The sequence below is a fragment of the Onychostoma macrolepis genome, chromosome 01 (assembly GCF_012432095.1).
Source record: "Onychostoma macrolepis isolate SWU-2019 chromosome 01, ASM1243209v1, whole genome shotgun sequence".
Taxonomy (NCBI): Eukaryota; Metazoa; Chordata; class Actinopteri; order Cypriniformes; family Cyprinidae; genus Onychostoma; species Onychostoma macrolepis.
Genome location: NC_081155.1, coordinates 46,275,125 through 46,296,627, shown reverse-complemented (window position 1 = coordinate 46,296,627; position 21,503 = coordinate 46,275,125). Strand labels below are relative to the sequence as shown.

General features: G+C 35.7%; 2 protein-coding genes across 4 annotated transcripts in view; both read left to right on the top strand.

Moving 5' to 3' along the window:
* The first annotated feature begins 130 nt into the window (after positions 1-130).
* On the top strand, positions 131-8,474 carry mrpl39 (mitochondrial ribosomal protein L39). The gene is made up of 10 exons (XM_058772796.1): positions 131-310; positions 1,159-1,365; positions 2,612-2,751; positions 2,911-3,010; positions 3,749-3,816; positions 5,360-5,472; positions 6,626-6,691; positions 7,554-7,707; positions 7,831-7,878; positions 8,325-8,474. Exons 1-10 carry the CDS (start codon positions 277-279, stop codon positions 8,406-8,408), a joined length of 1,014 nt encoding a protein of 337 aa, XP_058628779.1. The 5' UTR covers positions 131-276; the 3' UTR covers positions 8,409-8,474.
* A 5,421-nt stretch (positions 8,475-13,895) lies between these two features.
* Positions 13,896-21,503, top strand: part of jam2a (junctional adhesion molecule 2a) — a 15,057-nt gene continuing 7,449 nt past the window's right edge. For 2 of the 3 annotated variants that reach the window (XM_058790519.1, XM_058790526.1), the window contains exons 1-3: positions 13,897-14,097; positions 19,926-19,991; positions 20,094-20,204. In XM_058790519.1, coding sequence (XP_058646502.1) covers positions 14,061-14,097; positions 19,926-19,991; positions 20,094-20,204 — 214 coding nt within the window. In that variant the 5' untranslated portion in view covers positions 13,897-14,060. Of the gene's footprint in view, positions 14,098-19,925; positions 19,992-20,093; positions 20,205-21,503 lie in introns of all 3 variants that reach the window. The other variant, XM_058790509.1, reaches the window with a different exon arrangement.

Genomic DNA, 21,503 nt, shown 5'->3' with positions numbered 1-21,503 from the left:
ATTTCACACACAAGAGAGTGTACAACTGACCTGTTCTTCTACAGCTATCATAATAAATACATAATAATACATTGTTATTGTAAAATTGAATTAAACGCAGTATTTTGGAGCGGAACTCTAAACGCGCTGCGTCAGATCACACGGACTGTTTTTATCGCTGCAGCCGGAAGCTGCAGAAGCATGTCTCTGATCTCTCTCACTTAGCAGCTTTATTTTGCTCTTTTTCCTCTATACTTTATATTTATCTGTTTATATTGCGGAGGATATTTTTGTGTGATGCTCATGTCTGTCTGTCAGATGCTTCAGCGCCGTAAGTGGATCATGATAAACACACAAAAGATCAATCTCTGACCTTCACACACACACTATACAGTGAAAACTACGACTGTCAGCTTCTCATTAGATTTTACTGTAGGTTATACACACTAACAATACCGTATAATACCATGTTTTACACGAAATGCCACAATATCTGATGCTATGATTGTAGTATGGTGTGTTTATATGGTGAATGGGACACTGATCAGCATCATTATGAGTGAAAATCAGCTTTAAGTTCATCCTAAACTAGTCTGGAATGACTTTTCTGAATTATATTAGAAAATAATGACAATGTTGAAGAAGGTGTTCCCACTTTACCTGTATTTACTTTTTAAAAATTATAAACTTATTATAAAGCAATAAGCCCCAAGAATCTGTTATAAATTTACTGTAAAGCTTCACGGGGCTTATTGCTTTTATAAAACGAATAAGGTTTCACTAAATAAAACAGAGCAATTAAAATGTAATGGTATTAATAAAAACATTATTCTTCCGCCAAACAATGTAGTTCCTCAGAAACGGTTGCCGAGCAACACACAGATGTAAACAAAGGTGTATGTTTGTAGCTTCTAATGCGGCTCAGCCAATCAGAATCAAGGACCGGAACTTTATTATTTTAAGTTATTTTTATAACAGAAATTCTGAGTAGATTGCTGGAACGTTTCATTACTGTAATCTTATATATGACAATATAATATGTAAGATATTATAATATAATTATTATACACTGCTGTTAAAAAGTTTGTAGGGGCTGGATCCATGTGTGTATATATATATATATTTGTTATTTGCTTTGTATGCAAGCGTGTGTGTAATGAATGACTGAATGTGTTGCAGGTCTGGTGTCGAGTGCAGCGGCGGCGCGCCTCTCGTCTGCAGAGCTGCGCAGTCATCGCAGCGCTCTGTTCTCTAAAGAGCAGGCGCGTCAGAGATCTCTGTATCCGCGGACGGAGAAGATCGAGGTGACGGTTCAGGGGCCCGGCCTACAGGGGACGCTGCTGGTCATGAACAGAGGCGCGTCGACCCCATACAGCTGCACACGCCGTGAGTGTCTGCTGCTCTGTTAATACTTCAGCCAAATGAGCTGGAAATGTGTTCTCCCTCAGTTCATCAGAGATCAGGTTGAGTTTGTTTCTTCATCAGGTTTGTAGAAATGTGTCTCTGCATCAGTGTCTCAGCAATGGATGCTCTGCAGTGAATGGGTGCCGTCAGAACGAGAGTCTGATAAAAACATCACAATAATCCACAGCACTCCAGTCCATCAGTTAACATTCATAATAACGCTTCCTCCAGTGAAAAGTGCATCTGCTGTTGTCTCTCACATCACAATCCAGACACATATTTGTTTAGAGCTGTTTTGGCATCTGTGCAGATTTCTCTCCTGATTCAGACCAGAACACTTTTTCACTGGAGGAAGCGTTATTATGGATTATGGACTCTATGGTATTTTAGTTATAAAGCATCTTAATGCTGGATTTGTTTCAGCTTTTGTCTTCTCCAGATGTTAACTGATGGACTGGAGTGCTGTGGATTATTGTGATGTTTTTATCAGACTCTCATTCTGACGGCACCCATTCACTGCAGAGCATCCATTGCTGAGACACTGATGCAGAGACACATTTCTACAAACCTGATGAAGAAACAAACTCATCCTGATCTCTGATGAACTGAGAGTGAGCACTTTTTCTGAATCCTCTCATGGCATTGACTGTGTAGTAAAAAATGAGTGATTTGGGACACATATTTTGGCACCACAAAATTTATACATTATCAGAAAGCTGAATAAGTAATATTTCCATTGATGTATGGTTTGTTAGGATCGGACAATATTTGTCTGAGATACAACTATTTGAAAATCTGGAATCTGAGGGTGCAAAAAAATCTAAATATTGATAAAATCACCTTTAAAGTTGTTCAAATGAAGTTCTTAGCAATGCATATTACTAATCAAAAATGAAGTGTTGATATATTTATGGTAGAAAAGTTACTAAATATCTTCATGGAACATGATCTTAATATCCTAATGATTTTTGGCATAAAAGAGAAATGTATAATTTTGATCCATACAATGTATTGTTGGCTATTGCTACAAATATAGCTGTGCTGCTTATGACTGCTTCTGTGCTGCAGGGTCACATGTTTATGTGCAATATGAATCAGATCTCTTGAATGATTGTTTTGATTGTTTACTTCCCATGTGCTTCAAATAAACAAACTGCAGCAACAGATTCAAGTGTCCCATCACAGAAAAAACACAATAAACTTGTTTTTAATATCAAATGTGTGTCAGATCTGACGGAGTGGCACATGAAGAGCTCTGCTCTGGCTCTGGTGGACGGCCAGCCGTGGCACATGCACCGACCTTTGACCCGCTCCTGTGACCTCACCCTCCTCACCTTCAAAGATGAAGACCCTCGGATAGTCAACCAGGTCAGTGTGTCTCTGTGCTGCAGGAGCAGCGAGCGACTTCTGATGCTGTGTGTTCTCACCGAGACGTCATGAATCTGTGTGTGTGTGTATGTGTGCATGCATTTATGTGTGTGCGTGTTTGTTTATGTGTGTGTGTGTGTGTGTGTGTGTGTGTTTCAGGCGTACTGGCGCTCTTGCGCAGCTCTTCTGGGTCACGTGCTCGACGGAGCGTTTAAGGATGACTTTAGTGTCGAGCTGCTGAAGCTTCCTGAAGTACCAGGTATTCCTCTTGTCCTAAAACCCACACTGTTGTGCAAAATAAATATCACCACTACTCATCTTTGCACCAATAAAATGTGCAACGCTTTTTCTACCAAATTATATGTTTTAATATCTAATGATTATATTAATATTTAACTTGCATTGGAAAGGTTTCTGTGACCTCTTGTGAGATCTCGGGAAAAATCTCACGATTTCTTCCAAAACGTTATGATGATGCATGATGGGATACATTGATGTATGGTTTGTTAGGATCGGACAATATTTGGCTGAGATACAACTATTTGAAAATCTGAGGATGCAAAAAAAATCTAAATATTGAGAAAATCACTTTAAAGTTGTTCAAATAAAGTTCTTAGCAATGCATATTACTAATCAAAAATGAAGTTTTGATATATTTACTGTAGGAAGTGTACAAAATATCTTCATGGAACATGATCTTAATATCCTAATGATTTTTGGCATAAAAGAGAAATGTATAATTTTGAGCCATACAATGTATTGTTGGCTATTGCTACAAATATAGCTGTGCTGCTTATGACTGCTTCTGTGCTGCAGGGTCACATATGCTCAGACTCTTCATCCACTAAAACTTGACTAAACAAAAACAGGACAAGGTTGACTAAATATGATAATAACTAAAACGTACATTTGAGACAGGACTAAGACTAAATGAAAAATGTCTGCCAGGATGAACACTGGTTCAGCTGATCTTCAGTCCTGTGTGTTGTGTTTGCAGTGACCGCTGGCGCCTTCTGTTGCGATCTGGTTCTGGACTCTCGTTTGGACTCCTGGACGCCTTCAGAGGTCAGAACTGCTATTGACACGCATCTCAAATTATTTTAATGTGTGTCTGTGTGATGTTCAGTGTGTGTGTGTGTGTGTGTGTGTGTGTGTGTGTGTGTGTAAAAACATTCAGGAAAATCATCACATTCCTGATGAAGGTCATGCGACCGACACGTCCTTAATAAATATTTTGCATAGATAGTGTGCGGGATTTGTTTTTGCTTTTTAGTTTTTCACCTATTTATTGTCGTCAGGAGGTTAAAAAAAAAAATTCAATTTTTTGAGAATTAAAATTTAACTATCATATAGTTGGATAGAATGCAAAACTTACTTTTGGCCAATGGCCCTCAGTTAAGTTAGATTTATTTATTTATTTTTGGCTAATTTTCATTTTCATATTAAAAAGTTTGGACACTTCTAAACTCGAACAATAAAAGAAACTAGTGATATATTTATCAAATAAATCCGTATCATTGCTGCTCGACTCCAAACACTTCTGCTTTCGATTTGTTTGGAACTGTTTTCTTTTGTGAAACGGAGCAAAAACAGACCATATCAACAACACTGAGTCTAAAATTTCTATATATTTCTATAAATTCAATATTGCATCTAAAACTCTTAAAACGTCTTAGCCTCTTATTGATTTTATACACTAGTTTAAAGACCCTACTCGATGCATGCAAGATTCCCCGTTCTGTCAAACATATTTTATTGGACCGTCCTGCTTTTAATGTATGTAGAAAACTCTTTTAAGAAGTATTAGTTACTTACTGTACTGATTTTTTTGTTAATGTAAATAATCTTGTGTAATGTAACTTGTGTTTGTTTGTTTGCTGGTTTTATTGTATTTGTTATACTTGTATATTTGTTTTTGCCATGAAAATAGCCTAAGATGCTGACATGGCATTAAATAAATATATACTACTGCTACTATACAATAAACATCACGTTTGTAATGCTGATAAATGCAGGGAAAACAGCACTCTTGCTCATATCTGAATCATGAATATACAAAGCAAAACTCATTGAGAAGCAGTTTTGTTAAGTTTTATTCATTATGATGCATTTGTGAGCCTGCAGCACAAAAGCAGTCATAAGCAGCAGGTATATTTGTAGCAATAGCCAACAATACATTGTATGGGTCAAAATTATACATTTCTCTTTTATGCCAAAAATCATTAGGATATTAAGATCATGTTCCATGAAGATATTTAGTGAATGTCCTACCGTAAATATATCAAAACTTCATGTTTGATTAGTAATATGCATTGCTCAGAACTTCATTTGAACAACTTTAAAGGTGATTTTCTCAATGTTTAGATTTTTTTGCACCTCAGATTCCAGATTTTCAAATATTGTCCGATCCTAACGAACCATACATCAATGGAAAGATGATTTATAAATCTCAATTTCACAAAATCGACCCTTATGACTGGTTTTGTGGTCCAGGGTCAGATATTTAGTGCTGAGCACTGGTTTGGAGCTCCTGCTTGTGTGGGTTTGACTGGATCTGTGGTGTTGTTCCTGATTTGTGCGTTTGCTTTATTCTGACGATCTGTTGCAGGAGAATCTGCGCAGTTTTACGCGTGACGCGCTGCAGATGGTTCAAAAGGATCTAGCGTGGGAACCGCTGGAGGTTTCATCGTCTGTGGCGCTCGAGATCTTCTCTCACAGCAGGTTCAAGAAACACACGACACACTCTTCAAATGGGTTTCAGCCACTGATCTATAATAGAGAACATTATATATAGATCAGTCATTGTATAATTGTATCATTATATATAGATCAGTGGTTTCAGCACGTGATATACTGTAGATCCGTGCAGACAATATTCACTAAATCTACCTCCAGCACAGGGTTCTTATTTATTGATAACTAAAATCTTAAAAATACGTTTTCTTTACTTGAAATGAAACTGAAAATAAAGTATAATACACGAATTTCTCAATATTTCTGATTTTCGTTTAGTTAAAGTTGAAGTACTAGAATAACTACAACTAAATAAACTAAAACATAATAATGCTGTGGTTTAAAAAATATTTAAAAATAATAAAAATGACAAGAATACGCAACAAAATTATTAAAACTTAAATATATATATATATATATATATATATATATATATATATATATATATAATCAATGAAACAAAAATATCACTTACGCAGAAAAAAACTAACAAACACATTTTTGTTACTTGAAATAAAATAATTAACTGAACTAAAATACAAAAACTTAAATTTTATTTATTTATTTTTTTCAGCTAGTAGCCAAGGCAACATTTCTCAATCTCGCTTAGTTTAACTTGATGTACTAAATAACTAGAACTAAAATTATCATGACATTTTTCTTAGACATTTATTTTTAAAAACTAATAAAGATTACATGCAAAAAAAAAAAAAAAAACAGCAAAATTACTACAATTTCAACTAAAATGGACATGAAAGCAGAAAATATAAAAAATGAAATCAAAAGATTATATAAAAGTATCTCAGAGACACTGGTTCATTTATGTGCTAGTCCTCTTGTTCACTACATCGTGAACGTCACGTAGAGGACGAGGATAAATGAGTGAATTCAGACTGCGTTTATGATGTTATGTGTTGTGTCCATTCATACTGAAACTCATCTGAATCCTCGTATGAGTGCGGTTTGATTAGATTGCTCTTGCTTGTTCAGATTGCAGAAAAATGAAAATATTGAAGAAAATGAAAGATTATTTTTTAATAACGCCACTCATTCACAGTAAGAGCAGGAATATTACAGTCGATGAAAACACTCTTCATCTGTTGAAGTACTCAGTAATGTGTGTGTGATTGTGTTTGTTCAGGTGTAAACAGGAGGAAATTGAAGAAAGAGCAGCTCAAAGTCAGAACGGGACGGTGTCGTTATACAGGTGTGTTACACACACACACACACACACACTCCTATCATTTTCAGTGCTTTCCACAGGCATGATGATTTTTATACTGAGCTGATGACATTATCTCTTAAACAAGCATCACAGAAAACGTCTTGCACTTACATGTATACATACTAATACATAAACATACTAAACATATATATAAACATGCTAAAATAGCGTAGATAATGTCAACATTATCAGGACATTGAGTCCTCAATGTGCACAATAGAATGATTTCTGAAGCATCATGTGACTGGAGTAATGATGCTGAAAATTCAGCTTTGAAATCACAGGAATAAATTACATTTCAAAATATATTCAAATAGAAAGCAGTTCTTTTAAATAGTAAAAATATTTCACAATTTTACTGCTTTTGCTGTATTTTGGATCAAATAAATGCAGGCTTGGTGAACAGAAGAGACTTCTTTAAAAAACATTGAAAATATTACTGTTCAGAAACTTTTGACTGGTAGTGTATGTCAAAGCAACACACTCACAAACTCACACCCAGACAGACACACACACACACACATACACACACACGTTCGTTTTTGTGAAAAGTGGGGACATCCCATAGGCGTAATGGTTTTTATAGTGTACTTACTGTATGTGCTATTGTCCTACACCTAAACCTACCCCTTACAGGAGACTACAGGCATTTTTACTTCCTCAAAAAACTCTGTATGATTTATAAGCTTTTGTACCCATGTGGACCTCAATTTAGGTCTCCACCATGACACAAGTCCCCATGAGTCTGTGTGTATTCAGGTTTAAGTCCCCACCAGGATATATAAACCTGTACACACACACACACACACACACACACACTCTTCAGCTGTGCTGTGTTGCTCAGGTGTGGAGATCATGTGACGGTGAGCGGAGATCCTCTGGTGTCCAGCACAGGTCTGGTCTCTCAGTATGAGGTTGTGAGCGTCCATACGCTGGGAGAGAGCGAGTGGGGCGTCCGGCGCCGGGCTCAGGGGCTGTCGCTGCCCCTCAACCTCACCGTACGTTCAGCTCACACTATTACACTCAATCATTCTGACACTGAGCTCATGCACATGTAAGAAGAATATGAGTTTTATTCCTTGTGCTTTAGTAAGCATGTTCCTGTATTATTTGTCTTGTAGGCTCATCATAAAGCGTGGAAGATGCTGCGGAAAAGAGCAGAAAGACTAGTAAGAAATGTGTTCATGTGATAATTCAGTCATGCACTGCTCAGTTTTGAAATTTGGGGCTATTTGGCTTTTCTTTTCTTTTTTTTGCTTTTATTCCACTTTTTCTATTTGCATTTGATCTATTCTCAGTTTTGAGATTTTGCTCTATTTTGCTTCCATATCATGTCTCTTCTTTCAGACTAGAGGAAAGAAACCATGCAAAATACACATTTAAGTGTTTGTCCTCTGGAAAAACCTTGAACTCTAATATGACGACAAAATCAAACAAGAATTATGAACCTGAATTGATCCAATCTTCAGATTTATGTGCTGGAAATGTATGCAAATTAGAGATTAACATATTAAAGCAGTGATAAAATATTAAAAATATATTGACTAATCTTTATGTACAGCATCAGTTAATATTCCAGCTCATTATTTATGATTGATTATTCTCTCCTCTGCAGGTGGAGATTCCCTCCTCCTCCTCAACAGAGACTCCTCCTCTCACAGCAGAGGCCACACCCACTTCCCCGCCCCCTCTGCAGTAATCCACACCTCCTCACCCAGCATTCAGTGTTTGTATTATATTGTTGAATAAACATGTTTGTAACATGAAGAAAGTCCACTTTTTTTTTATTGTATGTTTTTTTTTTTTTTTTTTGCACAAGCATCTCACCTGAATAATTCCAGTGATTGATTCTTTCTTTTTGCTTCCTACAAATGAATTAGTGCAATTTAATTACTGGAAATCACCAAGTTGGTTGCTATAGCAGATCACATGAGTCTATGTCATTAACCCTCATAATGCATTCATAATTTGTATAATATATTTGCATTCCAGGTTATTTTTTTAAATTTAATTTTTTTTCAAATTCTAAAACCATATTGTTTCTGCTCAGCAACTTCCCATTTGTGAGTGAATGTGGAAAAAAAAAAAATCATGGTATGAAATTTATAAGAACATGTAATCTGAGAATTATATTAACCCCATTAGAATTAATATAATTTATTCAAATTTCTAATTTATAACTCATGATTGCTCAAAAACAGTCCAAATGACTGAATCCTACATATTTATTTCTACCAAAACAACATAAATATTACTCTGAAAAGTTTCAAACTAAATACATTTGTTTTACTTGAAGAAACTTTTACTTTCAGATGAAAAAGTGATGAGTTCGTCATTCGTCAATATGTGTACGTATTCATATTTATCAACAAAATACCGTTCAAAAGTGTGTGAGATTTGGGGAAAAGGGTTAATATATTTTACAAACTTTTTTTTGACACTAATATAAATTCATAAATAATTTTACAAAATGTATTCTGACACCTAATGGGACTCCATACAAAATAACCGGAACACAAAAAGTGCAACTTAAAAAAGAAAAAATATATATCTCTTAAAAAATAAAAGTAAGAAAATCAGAAAAAAATTAAATGTGTATTTTAAGGCTCTTAAAGCATTTGCAAATTTTGTTTACTTACTAAAAAAATATGCATTGTTTAGAATTTTGAATCTCTCTCTTCCAGGTCAAAATGGACCCGAATGCGTTATGAGGGTTAAACCAGTTGTGCTTAATTAACTCGAACAAGATTCTCTGCAAACGGTTTCTCGACGGACTGTGAATGTGTTTTCAGTGAAGTCTTTTCTGGCGTGCTGGAGCACATGAAGATGTGTTTGCATTGCTAGAAGTGTTTGCGTTCATGTTTAATCGCATTTGTGCAACAGCCAGAGCATGTGGATCCATCTCTGCATCTGCTGCGTTTAAACCCTCGGAGGAGTCGCGCTGCAGCCTGCGTGTGTGTGTGTGTGTGTGTGTGGGAAAGTTTGGTGAGTGTGTGTAAAATAAGCAGTCAGCACTTTGTCAGGGTGAGGACAAAGGCAGTGTTGTAAAAGTGAGTGTGACTGTCAGGATTGTTGCAGCTGCTGCGTCTGTCGCATGCAGACAGGTGCTGTGTGTGTGTGTGAGTGTGTGTGTGTTTAAATGCCAGAGGAGCTGACCGCTTGAGACTCTGATTACTTAAGCTGAGACACAACAGACAAAACCAATGTTTTTCCATGCACTGCTCAGCTTTGAGATTTTGGTCTATTTTGCTTCCTTAACATATCAGACTAGCAGAAAGAAAACAGGAAAAAAAATATGCATTTAATGTTTATTTTATTGCATTTTATCTATTTGCATCTATAGATTTCAAGACACCATGCACTGGTCAGATTTGAGATTTTAGGCTACACTCTTAAAAATAAAGGTGCTTGAAAAGTTCTTCACAGCGATGCCATAGAAGAACCATTCAGTCAAAGAACCGTCTCTTTCTTACCTTTTTATAATCTGAAGAACCTTCTTTCACCACAAAGAAGCTTTTGTGAAACAGATGTTAAAGATTCTTCATGGAACCAAGGTTCTTCTATGGCATCGTGAAGCACCTTTATTTTTAAGAGTGTATTTGACTTTTCTTAACTTGTTTTTGGCAAAATAGACTTTTAAATGCTTATTTTATTGTGCTTTATTTGTGTTTTACTGTTTTATTCTTAACTTTACTCAGTTTTGCTCCACATCATGTTTCTTCTTTCAGTCTAGTGGAAAGAAAACATCTAAAATACACATTTAAGTGTTTGTTTTATTGCACTTTCTCTAATTGCGTCTGTAGATTTCAAGACACCATATGCACTGGTCAGATTTGAGATTTTGGGCTATTTGGCTTTTCATAACTTTTTTTATTTTAATTTTTTTATTCCACTTATTTTATTCCACTTTATCTATTTGTGTTTTATTTATTCTCCACATCATGTCTCACACATTTAAGTGTTTGTTTAATTGCACTTTGTCTATTTGCGTCTGTAGATTTCAATCTTTAAAGAGTTTTTTCTTTTACAAACGGCAAACTTTACACTTTTATTCCTCTCTATATCCAATCTATATATGCTCACCTGTAGTGTCTTAACTCGATGGTATAAACCTCTCATAGCAGAGTGAGATCAGATCAGATGGTCTCGTGTGTTGGTTTGTGGTTCTGATGAGGATACGTGATACTCTATGACCCCGGGTGAGAGCGTGCTGACCAGCTGTTGTGTGTGTGTGTGTTACACACCCAGACCCTTCACACACACACACACACACACTCTCTCTCTCTCTCTCCTGTTGAATTCAGACCAATAGAGATTGAATAGAAGTTTCTGTGAGCGTCTGAACTATGACAGATATGCTGTATTAAAGAATGTTGTGAAATCCAGACAGTACAGTCATCAGTAGACCGGAATGAGAGTTCAACACATTTAGTCACCATACAACTATAATGCAATAAAATCACTGGACTGGACTAATCATCTCATTTCACGCCTAATTAGAGTGGATCATTAGGGCTCATGTTAGTTCAACCTGCTCTGATCCACAAAAAGAGTCTTTTGTTTGACAAACAAAACCTGGTTTGTGTCCATTCACCTTAAACGATCAGAAAGTCGACTGAAAATTGTGCTATTTATTTAATCATCTTCAATTTGGAAGTATTAGTGTTGCTATGGAGGCACGTTTCTGCCACAAGACAAAAAAAAAAAAAAAAACGTAAAAGGTGGTTGCGACTTTTTATCTCACAATTCGAGAGTTTGTTTCTTGCAATTCTTCCTTTTTTCCTCAGAATTGCAAAATATAAACTTAGAATTACAAAATATGAATTCACGATTCTGAGAAAAAATAAGGATGGCAAGTTATCAGAAATCTAACTTTTTTCCCCTCAAAATTGCAAGATATAAATGTGGAATTGTGATATACAGTGGTGTGAAAAAGTGTTGACCCCCTTCCTGATTTATTTATTTTTTTTGCATGTTTGTCACACTTTAATGTTTCAGATCAAACAAATTTAAATATTAATCAAAGATAACACAAGTAAACACAACATACAGTTTTTAAATGAAGTTGTTTATTATGAAGGGAAAACAAAATCCAAACCCACATGGCCCTGTGTGAAAAAGTGCTTGCCCCCTAAACCTAATAACTGGTCGAGACACCGTTAGCAGCAACAACTGCAATCAAGCGTTTGTGATAACTGATAATGAGTCTCTCACATCGCTGTGGAGGAATTCTGGCCCGCTCTTCTTTGCAGAATTGTTTTAATTCAGCCACATTGGAGGGTTTTCCAGCATGAATGGACTGTTTAAGGTCATGCCACAGCATTTCAATTGGATTTAAGTCCAGACTTTGATTTGGCCGCTCCAAAACCTTCATTTTGTTTTTCTTGAGACATTCAGAGGTGGACTTGCTGCTGTGTTTGGGATCATTGTCCTGCTGCAGAACCCAAGTGTGCTTGAGCTCGAGGTCACAAACTGATGGCCAGACATTCTCCTTCAGGATTTTCTGATAGAGAGCAGAATTCATGGCTCCATCAATTATGGCAAGTCATCCAGGTCCTGAAGCTCAGAGCATCACACTACCTCCACCATGTCTGACTGCTGGTATGATGTTCTTTTTATGAAATGCTGTGTTGGTTTTACGCCAGATGTAACGGGACACACACCTTCCAAAAAGTTCAACTTTTGTCGCATCAGTCCACAGAATATTTGCCCAAAGGTTTTGGGGATAATCAAGATATTTTTTGGCAAATGTGAGACGAGCCTTTGTGTTCTTTCTGGTCAGCGATGGCTTCTGCCTTGGAACTCTCCCATGATGCTGTTTCTGCCCAGTCTCTTTCTTATTGTTGAATCATGAACACTGACCTTAATTGAGGCGAGTGAGGCCTGCAGTTCTTTAGATGTTGTTCTGGGTTCTTTTATGACCTTTAAACATGCTTCACTTTGTCAGACAGGTTCTATTTAAGTGATTTCTTGATTCAACAGGTCTGGCAGTAATCAGGCCTGGGTTTGGCTCGTGAAATTTAACTCAGCTTTCTAAAATAATGTGCTTAATCACAGTTCTTTCATGATTTAACAGGAGGGGGCAAGCACTTTTTCACACAGGGCCATGTGGGTTTGGATTTTGTTTTCCCTTCATAATAAAAAAACTTCATTTAAAAACTGCATGTTGTGTTATCTTTGATTAATATTTACATTTGTTTGATGATCTGAAACATTAAAGTGTGACAAACATGCAAAAAATGTAAAAATCAGGAAGGGGGCCAACACTTTTTCACGCCACTGTAAATGCACAATTCTGATGCACGATATATCATTCTGGCTTTCTTTTCTCAGAATTGTGAGATCTAAACTTAAAATTGTAAGATAAAAAGTCACAATCACCTTTTTCTTTGTTTATATAGCATATAAATTCACAATTCTGAGAAAAAACGTCAGAATTGCGAGATGTTAATTCAGAATTCTGACTTTTTTCTCAGGATTGCAAGATACAAAATCACAATGTCAAGAAGTAGATGTAGAATTGCGAATGTAGAATTTTTATAACTCAGAATTGTGAGGGAAAAAGTCTGAAATGTGAGATAAGTCACGTTTAAAAAAAGGCATATTGTAATATATGTATTTAATGAATGTATAAAAATGAAAAGTGTTACTGTGTCAACAGTACAGTAAGAATACAATAAACCGTGTTTACGCAAAGTAAGTTCGTTAGTGAACTCTACGCTGTTTATGGTTGCCAGGCAACGTAGCGCTTTAATACAGAATGGCTTCAAACGTACATCATCCAGTCAGAATTTAGATTTGATTATCACACAATTATAAATTATCTAACATCAACACACTTTCTTCCGCCAAGTAATATAGTTCATTATTCTGACTGTAGAGCATAGACTGTTACGGTTGCCAAGCAACGTGGCGCATTAATACACTGGCGTGCGGTAACAGGTGTGTGAGAACAAAAATGGGCTCATCCAATCAGATTTCAGTGCTGGAACTATATTTTTGATCGTGACTGTTTATGGTGTAAAAGTTGAATGAAATGTCATTCGCACTACTTTTAACAGTTGTTTTTATATTAGAATCACAATATCTGATCTTGTGTTTTGGTTAAATGGTAATAAGTGTGTGTGTGCGTGCGTGCGTGCGTGTGTGCGCGTGCAATTAGTGTTGTTCCCGCCCTCTCCACACACACACACACACACACACGCACGCGCGCGCGCACACACACACACACGCACACAGAGCGCGTTTAGTCAGTCGGTGAGTTTGTGCGAATCAAACCCGGTTCAGATTCTGTGGACAAACACGCGTTTATTTGGATTCTTCTGGAAAGTTCACCGGCTTTGTGGATGAAATGTTTTTGTCCGTGGCTTTGCTGATTTTAATTCAGAGTAAGTGCTTTGTTCCATGTGATCTTCTTAAAGTCTCATGATCTCCTTTAGAGAATAAGATTAGCTGCTCTAAGTAAGTGCTTCTGTATACTTTCTTCAATTAAATACTATATAAATCATCTGTACACGTGCACAAGTTTTCCATTTATTAGGCTGACACTGTGAATACCATGTAAATACCATAGTACTTGAATATGGCAGGCATTCGTTACCTTGGTAACGTTATATCAAAGTAGATCTACTGTATCACCACAGGGTTGAAGAGACAATGTTAAACTCTTAAGATTGTTGTTCAGTTAATAAAATGTGAATTTAGATTTGAATTAATGATATTAAGTATAATTAATTAAAACAGTAGTGATTTAGCTGCTCTGATTGTAAGTTAAAATATTAATATCTCATTATCTGAAGTAAACAAGATGAGCTGAGGATATTATCATAACCATAACTAGTAACTCTGCTAGTGAAACTTGTTTATTACCAAATGTAAAAAAAAAAAAACTTAAATGTTTTATTCATCTAAGTTTTTCTACATTTAGTTAAATTTAAGGTTCCAAAAGTAATGGCAAACCTTGAAAAAAAAATAAAAAATTATTCGTTCATTTGAAATTTTGTATTCAAAAAAGAAAACAACAACAACAACAATCATGGATTTTTCCATAATGAATAGTTTTTCTTCTTCTGGTTATATCAGGAATTTGGGGAAACCTGTAGATCAGTGTTACTTTTAGTATCATTGAAATAGTTTTTAGAACCAAATTTTATTTTAATATTTTCATTTTCATTTCAGTTCAGGATTTAATAATTTTGTTGTTGTCATTTTTGCTAGTTTTTTTATTTAAATGTCTGATATAGTTTTTCTTAATTTTTATTTCATTGACAATTTTAGTTATTTTGGTAGATCAAGTTAAATTAAACTGAGAAATGTTAGTTGACTTTTTCTTTTCTTTTCTTTCCATTTTTTAAAGTTAAATAGCCCTGTAGGTCAAGCATTTGTCAATGCAGACACAATAGATATGATCCTCCAAGTGTTGTTTTGTTGTGTGTAATATGATGGTGTGTGTCCAGGAGGGCAGATGCAGATACGGTGGCGTTGTGAGGAATGTGTGTTTGGCTGGTCATGCGTGTGATGCTGAGCGTGTTTGTGAGGCTTCAGATGTGCGGCGTGTCTCTGCTTCTGCATCTGTTGATTCTGGCTGAGTTTGACGCTGTGTCTCGCTGTAATTCTGCGTCTCATGAGATCTCAGAGCACTTGTGATGCCAGGACTCTGATCAAATGACGTGTGTGTGTGTGTGTGTGTTTGGGTGGGGTCGTCTGTACCAGCTGTTGCAGACAGGGTTACACACACACACACACACACACACACACACACAGACAGACAGAGTGTCTTTGTTCTGTCAGGGGTCTCTTGTGCTCCAAACTCACAAACACTGACCCATCAACACAACAATCAGTCAACACTGGGTTTTTTCACTATTTATTCACAGGCATTCTGTATTCATACACAAACATTCACAACTGAGCGGTTGTAGTTTTTGTAGTTGTATCTCTTTAAATCGTAATCAGAATGAGCTTTTTTAAAGCTCTATTATGAGCTTTAATAAATAAATTTAATAAATACGCTTTATTTTAACCAGTTAAAGAACATGCTTGCCTTATATTTCACCCCAAAATGATAAGAAAAAAACAGTGTTATTTTAGTATCACTGAGATGCTATATTTACTAATATTTTTAATTAGGTTTTAGTTTTATATTTATATATATTATATTTGTATTTTTGATTTTCAATTTAGAGTTTTAGTAATTTTGTTTTTTGTCTTTTTTTTTGTCAGTTTTCATTTATTTTTAAATCAGTTTTAGTAATTTAATGCATCAACTTAAGCTGCCTTTGCAAAACATATTCTGTATTTTATATTGTTTCAGCTTTTTTTTTTTTTTTCTGGAAAGAAAGACATAAAAGAAAGAAATTGGATTTTTGCATATTATATAATTTATGCTAAACTTCTTGTATTGAAGTCTTCCTGTATGATTAACTGTATTACAAATGAGAAAAATAAGAAATCATTTAATAATATTAATATTTATTATTATTTTTAGATATAAAATTTATTATGTAATGTATAATATAAAATATTTTATTTTTTATATTAAAATATATTAAAATTATTATAATTATTCACATTATAAAATTAAGGGCCATATTACAGTAATAGGGTAAATGTCTTGAAATGTTACAATAATTAAAAATTATATTTATTATTACTCATAATTAATCAAAAAAAAAAAAGATCCATTTTTCCATTGTCTTTATGCAATTAGTTTTTTGTTGTTGTAGCTTATTGTGGTGAAATATGATTCAGCCGGTGTATCTGTATGATCATACTTGTTTAAATCTCCTCATACTTCATTTGCATTAGTTGTTGGTGTGTTTAAGAGCTGTAAAATATGAGTCCGAATCAGTAAGCAAGTGTGTTTATGTGCTGACTCAGGACACGAGCAGTGACAGGTGTGTGTGTGTGTGTGTGTGTGTGGGACAGTTGCTGTCAGGTCGTCTTATCAGACTGGACACAGTGTTTTCATGTGCGTCGTTGATTCCCGTCAGCACACAATGCCTCTCTCCATCCCTCCTCAAACGCAGACAGAGGGAGAGGTGATAAGACGTCAGGTGCAAGGTCGAGCTCGCAGATAAGACGCAGCTAGAAATCTCTGCTGACCAGAAATACAGATCCTGCCATTATTTAGTCTCCCTCATATCATTCCAAACCCGTATGACTTTGTTTCTTCAAGAGAGACACAGAAGGAGACGTTATCCGAGTGTTCGGTGAGGAGCAGTGTGAACAATCTGCTAAACATCTCCTTTTGTGTTCCAGTGATTTTCATATGAATGTCTGAAGTATTCATCATATGTAAGGATGATTGACAGCAGCTTATGAGGTTTGATAAGATAGCGATGTACAGTCCTGACACCAACCGTCCCGTTTCATATTCCACAACTGGAATAATACAGATATGGAGGAACATCAGCATTCCTTCTGTGTGATTTAATGGATGCTCAAACAGAGACATGAGCTGTTTGAGACGTGTGCTGACAGAAGCCTTCCAGACAAACCTCTGCTGTTAATGTACACTCAAAAAACAGATTTCATTTATTTGAAATAAAATATAAATATTAGATTAAAAAAAAATTACAAATGTTGCTTTGGAATTAAATAAGTTTAAGTACTAAAATCACTCAAACTGAAATAAAAACTAATTAAAGCTAAATGAAATATTTAAAAACACAAAAAGTCCTAAAAATGACAAAAGCACATAATCAAATTCTTAAAGTTTAAACTAAAATTAAAATGAAAACTAAAAAAATATATCACTGCTGTTAATGCACACTGTAACTGTTAAAAACGGGTTTCATTTAACTGAAATAATGCTGAAATAAAATAAATAGTAGATAAAAAAAAAAAATATATATATATATATATATATAAATGTTGCCTTGGAATTAAATACAATAAGTTTAAGTACTAAAATAACTAGAACTTAAAAGAAAAAAAGAAAGAAAGCTAAATTATGACAAAAGCACAATCAAATTCTTAAAATATGAACTAAAATTAAAAGAAAAACTAAAAAATATTAATAAAAACTAATGTAGTATATAAATAATACTATTAGTGTAGTATATAATATAGTACATTAAAAATATACTATATAGTATCACAGTGCATAAAAAAAACTACCATGAGTTTTCACTACCATGAAGTTCTTAAAATACCCATGTAAATGTCATTTTACATGAATTTACACTTTAAAGTACTGTAGTATTACCATGTGATGCCATCGCTTTACTGCGGTACTGCCACAGTACAACTTTTAAGGCAAAAAACATCAAGACCCAACACTAACCAGTAAGTACCATGCTTTTGCCAAATGTTTTTGGACATACCATTATATTTTGAAATATATGCACACATATCATATTCAGGTCTTAAACATAATCTAACATACTTTAAAGAATACAAGATAAAGCATTTTTATTAGTAAATGGTATGGTTTGTGAGGTTTTGTGTGATTTGTTCAGTTTGACTGAAAGGCTTTTGTGATTTTCTTTTTTTTTTTTGTTGTTGTTGTTGTTTTTTGTGATTTCCTGAGACTAAAACCATCAGGATACGTAAATGATCCCTAGATCCCCGTCTCATTCTGATCCATCTTGTCTTTTGATTGGCACTTCCTGTAAACACCTAAAAAACAACGACAAATAAGTCCTGTTTTTAATGTTTTTGTCTGGAAACAACAATTCCAAGAAGTGTTTTGGATGCTCAGTTTCCGCACACATCATTATCAGCAACTTGCACTTTAACAAGGAATTACACACTCATTTGTCTGGAAAATAACAATCTGAAAGTGATTCGTATGATTGAGAAAGAAGAGGAAGCTGGGTTTCTGATCTTGTGAAAGTCATCATCAACACACGTCTGATCTGGATACCTGCTTTAGTTTGGTCACTCGTGTCGTGAACTTTATCTCTATGACTTGTGTTCTTCATTATTGCTCTCAGTTTTACTCAAACGCGTGGGCCCGAAATAGGAAGGCGAACAATGACTGTCATGTTATTCAGGAAGGGAAACGCCTGCTTCCTTTTCCTGTAAGTAAATCAGAATCCAACTTTAGCCGCGAACACACAGGAGAACAGAAGCTGGACCTTTGTGTCTGTTCACTACAGAAATGATATCAGTTATGTTAAGAAACCCATATTGTGCTTGTTCATCCCGCTGGGAGTGTGCGAACACAATCCTAGAGCCACGGGAGTGCTGTGTGTTATTCACAACAGTGAGAGTTTCACTCTTCAGTTGCTATGTGGCATAGCAACACCCTAACAACCATATAGAAATGCATTAACAAGCACCTAGGGCATCCTAGAAACCACATAGCAACATATCAGAATCCACCCATACCACCTCTGGAACCACATAGCAACACCCTAGCAATTGCAGAGGAACACAGAAAAACACCCACAACACCCTAGCAACAACTCGGAGCACTATAGCAACCATACATCTGTGCCCTAAAAAACATCTAGAACACCCTAGAAACCTCATAGCAATAAGCTAAAAACCACTTAGAGCACATCAACAATCATATAGCAACACCCTAGCAACAACACAGAACACCTTAACAACCGTATGTCAATGCCATTGAAAACAGCTAGAACACTTTAGAAACCACCTTGCAACATATCAAAACCCACTGATGCCACCTTAGCAACCACATAGCAACACTCTAGCAACAGCATAGCGACACACACACAAAAAAACACTCATAACATCCTAGCAACCACATATCAACACCCTAAAAACAACTCGGAACACTATAGCAGTCATATATCAGTCCCCTAGAAAACACTTTATCAACCTCATAGCAGCGTAATAAAAATCACTTATAACACCCCAGCAACCATATAGAAACAGCTTAGCAACAACACAGAACACCTTAACAATTGTATATCAATGCCCTAGAAAACACATGACAACATATCAAAACCCACTCATACCACCTCAGCAACACCTTAGCAACTGCATAGCAACACAAAAAACACTCATAACATTATAGCAACTGCATAACAACACCCTAGCAACAACTCAAAATACTACAGCAACCATATATCAATGCCTAGCATATGTCTAGAACACCCTGGCAACCCCATAGCAGCAACATGTATAGATGTGGTCTAGCAAACACCTAGAACTCCTTAGAAACCACATGACAACACACTGACTGACATTGTATACACACACACATAGCAGGTATTTTTCACTGTGTTGTTCTCTGTTTCAGGTGCGCCCGTCGTCCCTGTCACCGTCACCAGCCGCAGTCCTGGAGTGGAAGTGCATGAGTTCTCGGGTGAGTGTGTGTGCGTGCGTGTGTGCGTGTGTGTTTGTGTTGTTATGGAGACGTCAGTCAGATGATGTGCTGTAACTCCATCATATCTGCTGTCCTCCACAGACGCTGAGCTCTCCTGTGAGTTCAGGACCGAAACCGACAAGAATCCTCGCATCGAGTGGAAGAAGATCGACAAGGATGTGTCCTTCGTTTATTATGACGGCAGTTTCGTAGGTAAACGATTCTTGTGACCTATCAAATGAGAAATGAAATTAGTAACTGCTTAGAACACCCTAGCAACCATATAGGAATGTCCTAGTAAACACCTAAAATATCCTAGCAACCACATACTAACATATAAAAACCCATACCACCTCTGGAACCACATAGCAACACCCTAGCAACCACTCAGCACACCATAGCAACCATATATTAATGACCTTAACCCTCTGGTGTTTTGGGGGCCTGGAGAAGTTTTGACATTTGTGCTTTTTTCAGTTGCTTATAAAAATATAACAACACTGTAAACCGCATAAACTGGGCTACAATAATATGTGAGCAGCATTTATGTACATGATTGTGTTTTTGAGAAAGCAACGTTTATGCGTGGTTGAATAACAAAAATTTTGAAGTCACTGAAATAAGGCCATAAAACACATACAGAACATTTGTTCACAAGACTTGAGAACTGGATCTTGTACCCTAGTGTTTTTGCTTCAAAATGATATGAAAATCATCTTGTTTGCTCGCTCACAGAAAACAATATATTGATTTTTAGACAATTTTTGAGTAGAAAGGGTGTATGCGAGAGGTTGTGAACTATCATTAATGCTGTGATTAACACCTGAGAAGACAAAGGCCCGCATAATGAGCTGCATAATGAGCCATTTAGTCAGGTGTGTGACTGAGAGGGAAGAGTTACAAGAAAGAATGTGAGGACAAAATAAATGTATAATATTTTTTGTTTGTAGTTTATTAAGAATATATTTAGCTATCACACAAAATAAGTTGAGATTCACTTGCGAGTGCAGTTAAACAGTTTATTATGAACAAACAAAGCTGACTTTTTAGCATCAGTACTCCAGTCACATGATCCTTCAGAAATCATTCAAATATTCTGATTTGCTGCTCAAAAAAATATTATTATTATTATTATTATCATTATTATGTTGAAAAGAGCTGAGCAGATTTTTTTCAGGTTTTTTTGATGAATAGAAAGTTCAGAAGAACAGCATGCGTGGGCGTGACCGCATGAGACGGGAAAACTGGACATCATGTTGGTTTCATACGGATTACTTTGTCACAGAATATTTGTTTTGGACGTGACTTACTTCATTTAAAAGTAGACATTTCAAGCTTTCTATACATATATTTCTCATGTATTTGAGGCGAGTATTTGCGGAGATTCATGTTGTTTTATTTACGTGTCTTTGAAGAGACGTGACCGAGACAGAGCCGGCAGAGAACGCACCCTGTTTGTTTTCTTTATTTTAGAAAAGCACATTGTTTCATTGTTATGACTATACAGAAATA

What these genes read in the sequence shown, in the direction of transcription:
- mrpl39 (XM_058772796.1), top strand. Translation starts at nt 277, where the DNA reads ATGCTCATGTCTGTCTGTCAGATGCTTCAGCGCC. An exon ending in CCCATACAGCTGCACACGCC is followed by an intron (nt 1,366 to 2,611) that starts GTGAGTGTCTGC and finishes AATGTGTGTCAG; the next exon opens with ATCTGACGGAGTGGCACATG. An exon ending in ACTCCTGGACGCCTTCAGAG is followed by an intron (nt 3,817 to 5,359) that starts GTCAGAACTGCT and finishes GATCTGTTGCAG; the next exon opens with GAGAATCTGCGCAGTTTTAC.